This window comes from Scyliorhinus torazame, chromosome 6, assembly GCF_047496885.1.
Source record: "Scyliorhinus torazame isolate Kashiwa2021f chromosome 6, sScyTor2.1, whole genome shotgun sequence".
In the NCBI taxonomy this organism is placed as follows: domain Eukaryota; kingdom Metazoa; phylum Chordata; class Chondrichthyes; order Carcharhiniformes; family Scyliorhinidae; genus Scyliorhinus; species Scyliorhinus torazame.
The window spans coordinates 310717024-310730402 of record NC_092712.1 but is presented as its reverse complement, the minus strand read 5'-3'; the positions used below and the strand labels follow the sequence as shown (position 1 = coordinate 310730402).

Below are 13379 nucleotides of genomic sequence, written 5' to 3'. Positions count from 1 at the left end.
TGTCATCAACACACATGTGGAAGTTGACTCTATATTTGCAAATGGCATTGCCAAGGGCAGCATGTAAATGAGTAAGAGGAGATGGCCAATATTGGATCCTTGCGGGGGGTCCCAAGATGACAGTGCAGGAAGGGAACACAACCATTGGTGGGGATCTTCCGGCTAAGATCAAATAGTCAAGCTGAATCAAGCAAGAGAAAACCCACTGAGCTAAAGAAAGGAAGTAAGATGGTGGAGGAGGACGGTATAGTCAATCGTATTAAATGGTTGCAAAGAGGTAGTGGAAGAAAAATGCATTACTATCATACTTGCAGAAAGTAATTCATGACTTTGGTTAGAATAGTTTTAGTTCTGCAGGAAGGACAGAAACCTGAATGGAGGGATTTGTTTATAATGTAGTGGTATAAAGCAAGGGGAGGGACTGGAGGGAATGCTAACCCCATTCTACTCTTCAACTCTCACAGTGTTGCTGAAGTCTTGAAAGCACATCACCCACCTGCCCCCTCATCTGCAGATGGCACTTGGCACATAATAACCAGATAGCCAACAGGCAGGGAAAAGGAATAAAAAACTGAATTATTCCCTCACAAAAGAGAGAAATGCAAATTGACATCTGATAGAAACAATTCAATTTCTAACTCTGAAAATTGTACCCAATGCGTTGCACAGAGCAAAGTAATAATGTAGCCACAGCAAAAATGCAAAACCTTTGGGACAAAACAATTGAATTATTCAACTACAGCTGAAACTCTGAGCCTGATCTAATGCATTTACCTTGGCAGGGTTAAGATCACAAAATATTATGCCCAGTCCATGAATTTGGCGCAAACCCGTCACCAGGTCAATACCGAACTGCCTAACTACATCTTCATGTAAATATTCATCTTGGGCGATGACCATCGCCAATGAGCCTCCTGCAACAGATAACATAGGATTAACGGTAGTTAACTGTAGCAGTAAAAAGAGAATACACATGCATCTTCTTAATTTGCATTAAATACTGCTAACAGCATTGGGAATTGAATGAAAAGTACTTTCTTCGTTCAGCTTTTGCATTCAGCAACTATCATGCCAGACGTCAAAGGAAAAAGGAAAAGAAACACTTTTATAACGACAGTTACAAAAGGGTTTTCCTTCACAGTTCCAGCCTTAATAATTCAGAATGTGACTTTTTTGTTTGTTTTATGGGACAGACTGAAAGAACCAACAGGCCTTTCTTTCCCTGTCGTTCAGTTTTCCTATGTGTTTCTGAATGCATCTCAGGACTCTCAATTGTCCCCTATTGCTAACAATTATTAAGACTAACTTGCCGTGCTAAATTCTGCATTTAATGCTTTGTTTTAAAATAGGCCAAACATCAGAAAACATTAAGTTTTCATTTTGAGGTGGTGATGTGTAATTGGGAGTGGAGTGAAGAGACTTTCTTGAGGAAAGGCCATCTTATCTGGGAAGAATAACTTAAAAAAATAACACACTGAATAATATTGCGATGCAACCATTTGAAAATGTGATCCTAAGTGCTCCACCAACAAACGTTTCAGACTTTCGTCATCATTAGAACAAAGCACATAATGCTCAACTACTCATTGCAACAATTTGAAATGCAACCCTTTTACATATATACTTAATATTACATCAACGAGGGGCGGCGCGGTAGCCCAGTGGTTAGCACTACTACCCCACAGTGCCAAGGACCCGGGTTCAATCCCAGCCCTGGGTCACCCTCCTTGTGTAGTTTGCACATTCTCCCAGTGTTGTGTGGGTCTCACTCCCAGAACCTAAAAATGTACATGGTAGGTGGATTGGCCACTTAATTGGGGGACAAAAATATTACATCCACGTAATATTTTAAATAGCATTTGAATTCTTACCTGTGCACAGTTCCACTACAAGCCATAGGTGATTGCTAGTCTCATACCACTCGTGAAATAATACGATGTTCTGGTGTTCAATGCCATGGGTGAGTCGTACCTATTGAAAATATATATTTCCAAAACAAACATTTACCTTCTGGTCGTTGAGCATGGCAGAAAGTACATATTTTTCTGTAAACTGAGAAACCAAGAATAAGGGCTGACACTCACAGCACTGAAATCAGCAAGTCTGAAATTCACAGGAAGAAGATGGGATCAATCAAGACATATTGGTTAGCGCTGTCAGGGAAGGGAAAGAGTAAGAGAGCCCACAACTTTCAGATAATGAGTAGGAATCAGTAGTACATCTTAACATGTCTTACTTTCAAAACAGCAAGGACATAAGGAGGGGAAAATGTAGATCATAGAATTTACAGTGCAGAAGGAGGCCATTCGGCCCATCGAGTCTGCACCGGCTCTTGGAAAGAGCAACCTACCCAAGGTCCACACCTCCACCCTATCCCCATAACCCAGCAACCCCACCCAACACTATGGGCAATTTTGGACACTAAGGGCAATTTAGCATGTCCAATCCACCTAACCTGCACATCTTTGGACTGTGGGAGGAAACCGGAGCACCCGGAGGAGGATGTGCAGACTCCGCACAGACAGTGACCCAAGCCGGAATCGAACCTGGGACCCTGGAGCTGTGAAGCAATTGTGCTATCCACAATGCTACCGTGCTGCCCATTGACAGAAATGTAGAGTGACATAGTGGAAGCATTGGAAGGAGAGACATCAAAGAGATAATTTTCAAAGAAATATTCATTTAAAAAAGAGGAAGAAAAAGGTATAGGGAGAAAGCTGTTGTTTGCAGGTTAGATAGAATTTTCTTTTTGTATAGTATCCTGGTCAGGGTGCCACCAGTACAGGCATGAAGATATTACAAATTTTAAAGCTTTATATATTTTTTAAGGGACACAAAAGGTTAAGATGCCACAGTATATTATGTGACTTCTTTGACATTTGAACTGTTAGAGAATAGAGTCTGTGCCAATACCTGATTAAATATGGACCCGAATGAAGGAAACTCAGACGCTTGTAAGATTCACACCTCATTGTTCAAGAGTGGACCAAAATCTACAGACAATGGGGGTTGCAAACAGCTTGTCTCCTTGTTTCACAACAGACAAAAAATACATCAAAACTCCATGGATGGTAGATGAATATGAAATGGACCCCATAATCTCTCATTGTATTGTGATAGCCCTTAGATGTCTCAAAACTCTCAAAATGTGAAAGGCAACAAAACAGGATGTGCATCAGCCCAACCTACTTTCTTTTTTGGAAGGACATCTTTGAACCAGTCACAAGTCACAGTTAAGACAGCAGTGTTTCTTACCCGTGCTTTTTAAAAATAACAGCAGAAGCTCTTCTAATCATAAATACCATAACACATATCTGAAACACCATCTGAAAAGCCATCAAACTAAAGCAAGAGAGCCACACAGCCTTGAAAGTGGGAGACGGATTTTCCCCCACACTGTTCCATCTTCAAGTTCAACTGAGAGCCAACCTCGAGCCAATTCAACTTTCAGCTTCTGAAAACCCTTCACATTAAAAGACTTCTACTCCAGTCAAAAATGTAATTCATCTAAGAAACTACAAGCCTGCTATGAAAGAGATTGAAATAATTACTACTTGTAATCATATTGCTCTTTTTCGTCAACTGCATCTAATCTTTGTATGTGGGGTAGTGTGTACGTGAAACATCACGTTTAAACTTCCAGGGCAAATGTCTGATAATAAATAATCTTCCTTATTTTTTAAATTCACAAAAGCTTGCTGCTGGAAATTATTTAAATTGGGACAAACCAATCTGAGGGAAGGAAATATACACAAATGTCACACATAAAAACACCTTGATCGCAAACAAAACACGCAAACTTTGTCGGAGACCAAGAATGCAACAAAGTTGCTCCGAAGACACCAGATCCAACAATAATATACTTGTCCTGGGCACAATTTCTTAAAGGTAGTTTGACAATCAACAACTATGAATTTACATTGTGCCTTCAACATAGTAAAATGTCCCAGAGCACTTCACAAATGTATAAATAGATAAAATTTGACACCGGATAAGGAGATAGTAGCGCAAGTGGCCAAAAGATTGTTCAAGGAGATTGGATTTAAAAACATCTTAAAGGAGAAGAGGTAAACAGAAGGACAAATTTAGGGTGGTACATTCTGAGTATTAGGCCGAGACACCTGATAGCCACAACTCGAGGGATATAGAGATCTTGAGCCGGTTACAGAAATGGAAGGGCTTTGAACACAAGGACAAAAATTTTAATTTGAAGTGCTACTCGTCACAAACTAATACAATGTAATGACGGTGAACAGAACTTGGTGTGCATCAGGATAAGGGTAACAGAGCTTTGCATAAGTTCAGCCTTACAGAAGATGGAAGACTGGCAGGAAAGCATTGAAGAACTCAAGGCTGGAGCTGACAAAAGCATGTAAGTTTTAGAAACAGATATGTGGATATCCCTTCTCAGTGTACCAACAATAGTGATTTTTTTTCCAATAATTATTCAGGGAATTCTATGTAGCAGTAACCACACGAGTAGAAGGTACCTGGTCTTCTTTCTGGTTTATGTTGAGTTAGTGGATCTCATTCACATGGTTAAATTGGCCTCAGCACTCTTTGCTGGCCATGGTTCCCCCTCCTGATCACGGGGAAATATTAACAAAAGGCAGGACAGGACTCCGCTCTGTCACCATCTACAGTTAAATGGATCAGTTAGTTGCACTCTTTCTTCTGAGTCCATAGTCAAGTCCCAGACCAGAGATACAAGTGCATAAGCTAAGCTGTCTTAAAATTGAAGTTTGTCCTCTCAGTGGCATTATTTCAAAGAGCAGGGTAGTTCTTCCCAGTGTCCTGATGAGTCAATGTTTATCTCTTAACCAAACCCAAAAACAGATTGGCCATTGTTTGATCATTATTCAGCTGCTATTTATGGGGCCATACTGTGCAAAAATTGGCTGCTGAATTTCCTACATTGCCACAGTGACTGCACTTCAAAGAGATTTATTGGCTGTAAATCATTCGGGATGTCCTGAGGTTGTAAAAGGTGCAATACTATGAACTGGCTTTCACTTGACAATGACTACAGCCTTGGCTTACACACCAGTTTAAGACCCACTTGATTAGCACCTATGCAACAGAATGTATGAAAATGAGTGAAGACAGAAGGGAAAAGACAAGTTACTATGGCATCATTTGCATTTGTTGTCACCACTTTGTGTTAAATCAACAGAAGAACAATGAGAAAGTCAATCAAAATGTTACAGTGCTAATTTTCTATCAATGCATAATATCGCCAGTCCCCTCCCTCCATTACCTCTTCCAAGTTTTAGCATTTAATTACTGCATTTAAAAACTATTAGTCAGGAACTTAGTCCATCATCTCCCAACATTCTATTTTTACCCAAGGACAGTGTCGCTGATCAGCATGATTTCACAACACCAGCAGACCATCAGTAGCTCATCTATGTGAACCTGGCTGGCCCTTTGCTTGTGGCCTTACAAGTCCAGTCTGAACCCTACCTCATCTGACATTGATACAGTTGCGCTTTCAGCAGCCGTCATAGAATTGCAGTGCAGAAGGAGGCCATTCGGCCCATCGAGTCTGCAACGACCTTTGGAAAGAGCACCCTACATAAGCCCATGCCTCCACCCTATCCCCGTGAACCAGTAACCCCACCTAACCTTTTTTTGGACACTAAGGGGCAATTTATCAAAGCCAATCCACCTAACCTGCACATCTTTGGAGTGTGGGAGGAAACCAGAGCACCCGGAGGAAACCCACGCAGACACGGGGAGAAAGTGCAAACTCCACAGTCACCCAAGGCCGGAATTGAACCCGGGAACCTGAAGCTGTGTGGCAGCAGTGCTAACCACTGTGCAACCATGTCGCTCGCGGGTCAGGATATTAATCCATGCTGTCAAGGCCAATTATATCACCTCACATTTGCCCCAATGGAGATCAGCTAACTTCAAGTCTTCACAGTTCTTTTACAGGTTGTAGGTTGTAGTCTGGAGCTCTGGATAGTGGTGGTAGAGGCTCCAATGTTCTTTCCATCACATGGCTGACCAGGAATCTCTCCCGCTCTTACCGTCTGCTATTGGTATGTGTTGAAAGGATTTACAAGTTGATACTCGACCTGTTTGGCCGTGTTATGAACACAACTTCCTTGGCCATCAAGACCTGGAATGGGACCTAAACCCTGGGTTTATGGCCCAGAAGAGGTAGGGACACTATCCACTGTGCCACAAGAATTCCACTCCAGTATAGAAGCATATTTAGCTACACCAGCCTGAAGCAAGTTGTGATTGTATCAAATAAACTCAAAGGGGCAACTGCACCTCTAACTACAGGATAAATCCATCTGGTGAGGCTACAATGCCCTCTGTCTGTTTGCTCTCCGAATTCCCGGATATTTCAAATTCTACTGCTAATATCAAGTAATACTCACCCTATTAGTGATCTCAGGCCTTTTTGATTTGTCAATGCATAAAATCGCTACAAAATTGATCGTTCCTTTTCTTCTGCCTTTGTAAACAGTAGATTTATTTCCTTTTCCAATTTCCTCATAAAGGACAAAATTTTCCATTTTTGCAGTTGTACAAGTATCAACTGAAATAGAAACAGACAAATAGTTATGCGCACAACCACGCCATAATACTTACAAGTCATATTCTGCCAAGTTAGATTTCAAAAACAGTGACCTAAGCACAGAGCCAACAATACAACCGAACAGTAACATGTTACGTTACCGGACTAGAAATTGAAGAACATGAATTAAAATCCAACTACAGCAGTTGGGGAATTTATATTCGGTTCGTAGCTAGTATCAGCAATGGTGATCATGCAACAGCAAGTACGTTGTAAAAGCCCACTCTTTTGGGAAATAAATGTGCTGTCCTTGACCAATATGGAAACAGCATGAAACTATCGTTAATTTTTGTAAAGGTTTCTGGGTTCATCTTTAGGGAAGGAAGTCTGCCACCCTACCTGGTCTGGCTTACATATGACTCCAGACCCACAGCAATGTGGTTGTCCCCTAACTGCCCTCAAGGCAATTAGGGATAGTCAACAAATGCTGGCCAATGATGCTCAAATCCCTTGAAAGAACACGAGGGAAAAAATATATCAGCTCAAGGGTGAGAATTTTACATTTACGGCATTGAGGAATAAGCCAGCCTGGTTCTCTGAGGACTGAGGTGATATACGAGCAGGACTTAATGCAGGATAGGATAAAAGCAACAAAGTTTTGGAAGTCATTTCGATAGGTGGAGTACTGAGGGAATGCCGTCTTTCTGAAGAGACATTAAACTGGGGGGTTTATTTTTAATTTATTCTTGGGATGTGGGCGTCACAGGCATGACCAGCATTTCTATCCCATCCCTAATTGCCCTTGAACTGAGTGGCTTGCTGGGCTATTTCAGCAGGGCAGTTAAGAGTCAAATGCATCGCTGTGTGGGTCTGGAGTCACTTGTAGGCCAGACCGGATAAGGACGGCAGATTTCCTTCCTTGAAGGACATTAGTGAACCAGATGGGTTTTTAATGACAATTGGCAATGGTTTCATGGTCATCATTAGACTTTTAATTCCAGATTTCTATTGAATTCAAATTTCACCATCTGCCATGGTGGGATTCGAAGCCAGGAGCCCAGAGAATTACCCGGGTCTCTGGATTACTAGTCCAGTGACAATACCATTACGCCACTGCCTCCCCTATCCCATCTGTTCTCCCAGGTGAAGGCAAAAGGTATGATGTCACTTTTCAAAGACGGCTGGAGGCATTCTCCCCAATGTCCATGCCAATATCGACCCCTCAATCATCAAGTTATCTGCTTATTATCACCATGTGGCTATTTGTGGAGTCCTTACTTGGCAAATGTTGGTTGTCACATTTCCGACATTGCACAATAACTCTACCTGAAAAAAGTTCTTCATTGGTTGTAGGATACTTAAGTATATCCTGAGATGATGAAAGGTGCTCTATAAATGTCAATGTTTCATTTTATATGAATGATTTATCAAGGATACGATAGATAATTTCCGTCTAAAGGTGACAAAGACAGGGTTGGAAGTGTCAGCAGCAGATAGACTGGGGTTGGCCTGGAGATGGGCAATGTTGAGGGATATGTAGGCAATCTTTCTGATGGAGAGACCGATTTGGAGCTCACTGAAGTTTGAACAGAATGCTGCAGTTGTGAACATTTTTGTCCAGCCTTAGACACTGGTGATGGTAGTGTAAAGCATGTCCCAGAATGTGACGTTGATGCCGTTGGACTTTCCAATGTTTAATTGTAGGAAATAGCAGCCATGCTCATATGGCGTTAAGCATTAGCCAAGCAGTCTGGCAACACAGAGGGAGATGAGATGTTGCAAGAGATGATGGTGAGGTAGGGCTGGGTATCATTGGTGTATATGATAGATCCCTGGGGGAATTCCAAGTTAACAGTGCTAGGGCGTGAAGCAAAACCATTGTGGCAGATTCTCAGACTATGAACTGATATGTGGGAGGTAAACTCAGATGGACACACACCAACTAGAAATCTGCTGAGACATTGACACACGCATAACTAAATACTCAATACTAAAATGCCCTGAATGATATAACTGAACAGATTTGCTTTTAGAGGGAGGCACTAGTAGCAGTTTTCGCAGGCGGAAAAGTGGATAAACCCCCAGGTCCGGATGAGAAGTATTCAGGTTGTGGTAGACAGCGAGGAGGAAAGCCTTAGACTACAGGATATAGACAGGCTGGTCATGTGGCAAAACAGTGGAAAGTGGAATTTAATCCTGAAAATGGTGAGGTGATACATTTTGGGAGGACTAACAAGGTAAGGGAACACACGGGAACACACAACGAACGATAGGGCACTTGGCAGTATAGAGGACCAGAGGGATCTTGAGTGCATGTCCAAAGATCCCTGAAGGCAACGGGACAGGTCGATAAGATGGTAAAGAAGACAAATGGATTCTTGCCTTTATTAGCCAAGGCAGAGAATAGAGGCCGAGCAGGGAGGTTCTCATGTATAAAATACTCGTTAGACCACCGCAAGAGTACTGTGTGCAGTTCAGGTCGCCACACTATAGGAAGGAAGTGATTGCATTAAAAAGGCTACAGAGGAGATTCCCCATGATGCTGCCTGGGCTGGAGTGTTTCAGCTATGAAGAGAGGCTGGATAGGCTGGGATTGTTTTCCTTGGTGCAAATAAGGCTGAGGCAGGACCTCATCAAGGTGTACAAAATTATGGGGGACATAGACAAGAAAGATAGGAAGAAACCTTTCCCCTGAGGAGAGGGTTAATACAAGGGGGTATAGATTTAAACTAAGGGGCAGGAGATTTAGAAGGAATTTGAGGATTTTTTTTACCCACAGGGTGCTAGGATTCTGGAACTCAGTGCCTGACAGGGTGATAGATGCAGGACCCTCACAACATTTATGAAGAATGTAGATGCGCACTTGAAACACCATGGCATACAAGGCAAAGGACCAAGTGCTGGAAAATGGGATTAGAAAACTGTTTGATGGCCAGTACAGACACGATGGGCCAAAGGGCCTCTTTCTGTACTGTAAAACTATGACTCAGATACACACCAGCTACCCATAAATGTCTTGTCCCTAAAAATGCAAATTGAGGGGCGGCACAGTGGTGCATTGGTTAGCACTGCTGCCTACAGCCCACTGGCGAAATCCTCCTCCTCTCTGGACCCCCACTGGCTACAGCCACTCCCTCGCTGGGCCCCCACTAGCCACAGCCTCCTCCTCTCTGGACCCCAACTGGCCACAGCCTCTTCCTCTCTGGACCCCCACTTACCAGAGCCTCCTCTTCCCTGGACCCCCACTGGCCACAACCTCCTCCTATCTGGACCTCCACTTACCAGAGCCTCCTCCTCTCTGGACCCGCACAGGCCACAGCCTCCTCTTCTCTGGACCCCCACTGGCCACAGCCTCCTCTTCTCTGGACCCGCACTGGCCACAGCTTCCTCCTCTCTGGACCCGCACTGGCCACAGCCTAATCCCCTCTGGGCCCACATTGGCCACAGCCTCTCCCTCTTATGAACCCACTGATCACAACCTCCTCCTCTCTGGACCCCCACTGGCCACAGTCTGCTTCTCTCTGGACCCCCACTGGCCACAGTCTGCTTCTCTCTGGACCCCCACTGGCCACAGCCTGTTTCTCTCTGGACCCCCACTGGCCACAGCCTCGTCCCCTCTGGGGCTCCATTGGCCACAGCCACTCCCTCTTATGAACCACTGACCACAACCTCTTCCTCTCTGGACCCCCACTGGCCACAGCCTGCTGCTCTCTGGACCCCCAATGACCACAGCCTCACCCCCTCTGGACCCCCACAGGCCACAGCCTCCCTGGCCATCCTGGCACTTCCCACAGCCTCCCCGGCCAGCCTCGCACTGACCACAGCCTCCCCGGCCAGCCTGGCACTTCCCACAGCCTCCCCGGCCAGCCTGGCACTGACCACAGCCTCCCCGGCCAGCCTGGCACTGACCACAGCCTCCCCGGCCAGCCTGGCACTGACCACAGCCTCCCCGGCCAGCCTGGCACTGACCACAGCCTCCCCGGCCAGCCTGGCACTGACCACAGCCTCCGCGGCCAGCCTGGCATTGACCACAGCCTCCCCGGCCAGCCTGGCATTGACCACAGCCTCTCCAGCCAGCCTGGCACTGACCACAGCCACTCCGCCCGGTCAGCCTGGCACTGACCACAGCCTCCCCGGCCAGCCTAGCACTGACCACAGCCTCTCTGGCCAGCCTGGCATCGACTACAGCCCCTACAGCCAGCCTGGCACTGCCCACAGCCTCTCCAGCCAGCCTGGCACTGCCCACAGCCTCTCTGGCCAGCCTGGCATTGACCACAGCCTCTCCAGCCAGCCTGGCACTGCCCACAGCCTCTCTGGCCAGCCTGGCACTGACCACAGCCTCCCTGGCCAGCCTGGCACTGACCACAGCCTCTCTGGCCAGCCTGGCATTGACCACAGCCTCTCCGGCCAGCCTGGCACTGACCACAGCCACTCCGCCCGGTCAGCCTGGCACTGACCACAGCCTCCACGCCAGCCTGGCATTGACCACAGCCTCCCCAGCCAGCCTGGCACTGACCACAGCCTCCCCGGAGAGCCTGGCACTGACCACAGCCTCCCCGGCCAGCCTGACACTGACCACAGCCTCTCTGGCCAGCCAGGCACTGCCCACAGCCTCTCCAGCCAGCCTGGCACCGACTACAGCCCCTCCAGCCAGCCTGGCACTGACCACAGCCTCTCCAGCCAGCCTGGCACCGACTACAGCCTCCCCGGAGAGCCTGGCACTGACCACAATCTCCACGGCCAGCCTGGCACTGACCACAGCCTCTCCAGCCAGCCTGGCACTGACCACAGCCTCCCCGGAGAGCCTGGCACTGACCACAATCTCCACGGCCAGCCTAGCACTGATCACAGCCTCCCCGGCCAGCCTGGCACTGACCACAGCCTCTCGGGCCAGCCTGGCACTGACCACAGCCTCCCCGGCCAGCCTGGCACTGACCACAGCCTCTCCGCCCGGCCAGCCTGGCACTGCCCACAGCCTCCCCGGCCAGCCTAGCACTGACCACAGCCTCCCCGGCCAGCCTGGCACTGACCACAGCCTCTCGGGCCAGCCTGACACTGACCACAGCCTCCCCGGCCAGCCTGGCACTGACCACAGCCTCTCCGCCCGGCCAGCCTGGCACTGCCCACAGCCTCCCCGGCCAGCCTGGCACTGACCACAGCCTCTCGGGCCAGCCTGGCACTGACCACAGCCTCTCCGCCCGGTCAGCCTGGCACTGACCACAGCCTCTCTGGCCAGCCTGGCATTGACTACAGCCTCTCCGGCCAGCCTGGCACTGACCACAGCCTCTCGGGCCAGCCTGGCACTGCCCACAGCCTCCCCGGCCAGCCTGGCATTGACCACAGCCTCTCCGCCCGGCCAGCCTGGCACTGCCCACAGCCTCCCCGGCCAGCCTGGCACTGACCACAGCCTCCCCGGCCAGCCTGGCACTGACCACAGCCTCCCCGGCCAGCCTGGCACTGCCCACAGCCTCCCCGGCCAGCCTGGCACTGACCACAGCCTCTCCGCCCGGCCAGCCTGGCACTGACTACAGCCTCTCTGGCCAGCCTGGCATTGACCACATCCTCTCTGGCCAGCCTGGCATTGACCACAGGCTCTCTGGCCAGCCTGGCATTGACCACAGCCTCCCCGGCCAGCCTGGCACTGACCACAGCCTCTCCGCCCGGCCAGCCTGGCACTGACCACAGCCTCCCCGGCCAGCCTGGCACTGACCACAGCCTCCCCGGCCAGCCTGGCACTGACCACAGCCTCTCCGCCCGGCCAGCCTGGCACTGCCCGCAGCCTCTCTGGCCAGCCTGGCATCGCCCACTGCCTCTCCGGCCTGCCTGGCACTGACCTCTCCGGCCAGCCCGGCACTGACCTCTCCGGCCAGCCCGGCACTGACCACAGCCTCTCCGGCCAGCCTGGCACTGACCACAGCCTCTCTGGCCAGCCTGGCATCGCCCACTGCCTCTCCGGCCTGCCTGGCACTGACCTCTCCGGCCAGCCCGGCACTGACCACAGCCTCTCCGGCCTGCCTGGCACTGACCTCTCCGGCCAGCCCGGCACTGACTAGTCCAGTCGCTGCTCTCCGCTCCGGCCGGACTCCGCTTTCCAACGGCCGGAAGCGCGGCCGGACTGAACCACTATTCCATAGAGAGGGGGCAGCCAAGCCTTCCCGGGACCGCTCGCGGGCTGGAATCAACCCGCCATCAGTTCTGATCCTGACAACACTGAAAACCAATCTATTTCCACAGTGTGTTTGTCTCAGCCGTGATCCTGAGTGGAAATGGGTTCCACTGTCTTTTCGCGGATTGCCGTACCCCCCTCCTCCAGTGTGGCAGAATTGCCCCGTCCCTTGGTTACCGCTCCTGGAAACCGAGCCCAGATTGACAGGAGCTGCCTGTCAATCAAAACCAGAGGCCGAGGGGAGCTGGCAATGCAAAGCACTGACCACAGTGCGGGGAACAGTCACGACATTACCATTGCGGCCATCACCCCCAGGAGGACCACGGGCAAAACATAAAAGCTGGCCCAAAACAGGGCCTGGCAGGTTAGCCCTCCGGTATGCATGTGATGGAGACCTTTACAAATACTGTAAATAAACCTATGTCTGTTTACTGCCAGCCTCCTTTGAGTCAGTAGACTGGCGACGAGGATGAAAGGAACCTCCGGACTTGCTTAGCCGCCGGAGGTTTGCTTTTTGGGGAGACGCTACCAGGCAAATGCAATTATGGGGGAAGACTGACAGAAAGTCCTCCTCCTGACCGCCTGCGGGCTCCAGACGTTTGGGATCACAAAGAGTTTGACTGCAACGGACTCAAGTCTTTTTATGACCCGATTGCTTTGGTTTCAGAACACTATGACCCC

General features: G+C 48.8%; 1 protein-coding gene across 5 annotated transcripts in view; it reads right to left on the bottom strand.

Moving 5' to 3' along the window:
• Positions 1–12636, bottom strand: part of ulk4 (unc-51 like kinase 4) — a 633709-nt gene extending 621073 nt beyond the window's left edge. For 2 of the 5 annotated variants that reach the window (XM_072510060.1, XM_072510064.1), the window contains exons 1-4: positions 12559–12636; positions 6393–6553; positions 1872–1971; positions 775–914 (exon numbers count right to left, since the gene is read on the bottom strand). In XM_072510060.1, the coding sequence (XP_072366161.1) occupies positions 775–914; positions 1872–1971; positions 6393–6530 (378 nt within the window). In that variant the 5' untranslated portion in view covers positions 6531–6553; positions 12559–12636. Of the gene's footprint in view, positions 1–774; positions 915–1871; positions 1972–6392; positions 6554–12366 lie in introns of all 5 variants that reach the window. The other 3 variants (XM_072510062.1, XM_072510061.1, XM_072510063.1) reach the window with 3 other exon arrangements.
• Between the last annotated feature and the right edge of the window lie 743 nt (positions 12637–13379).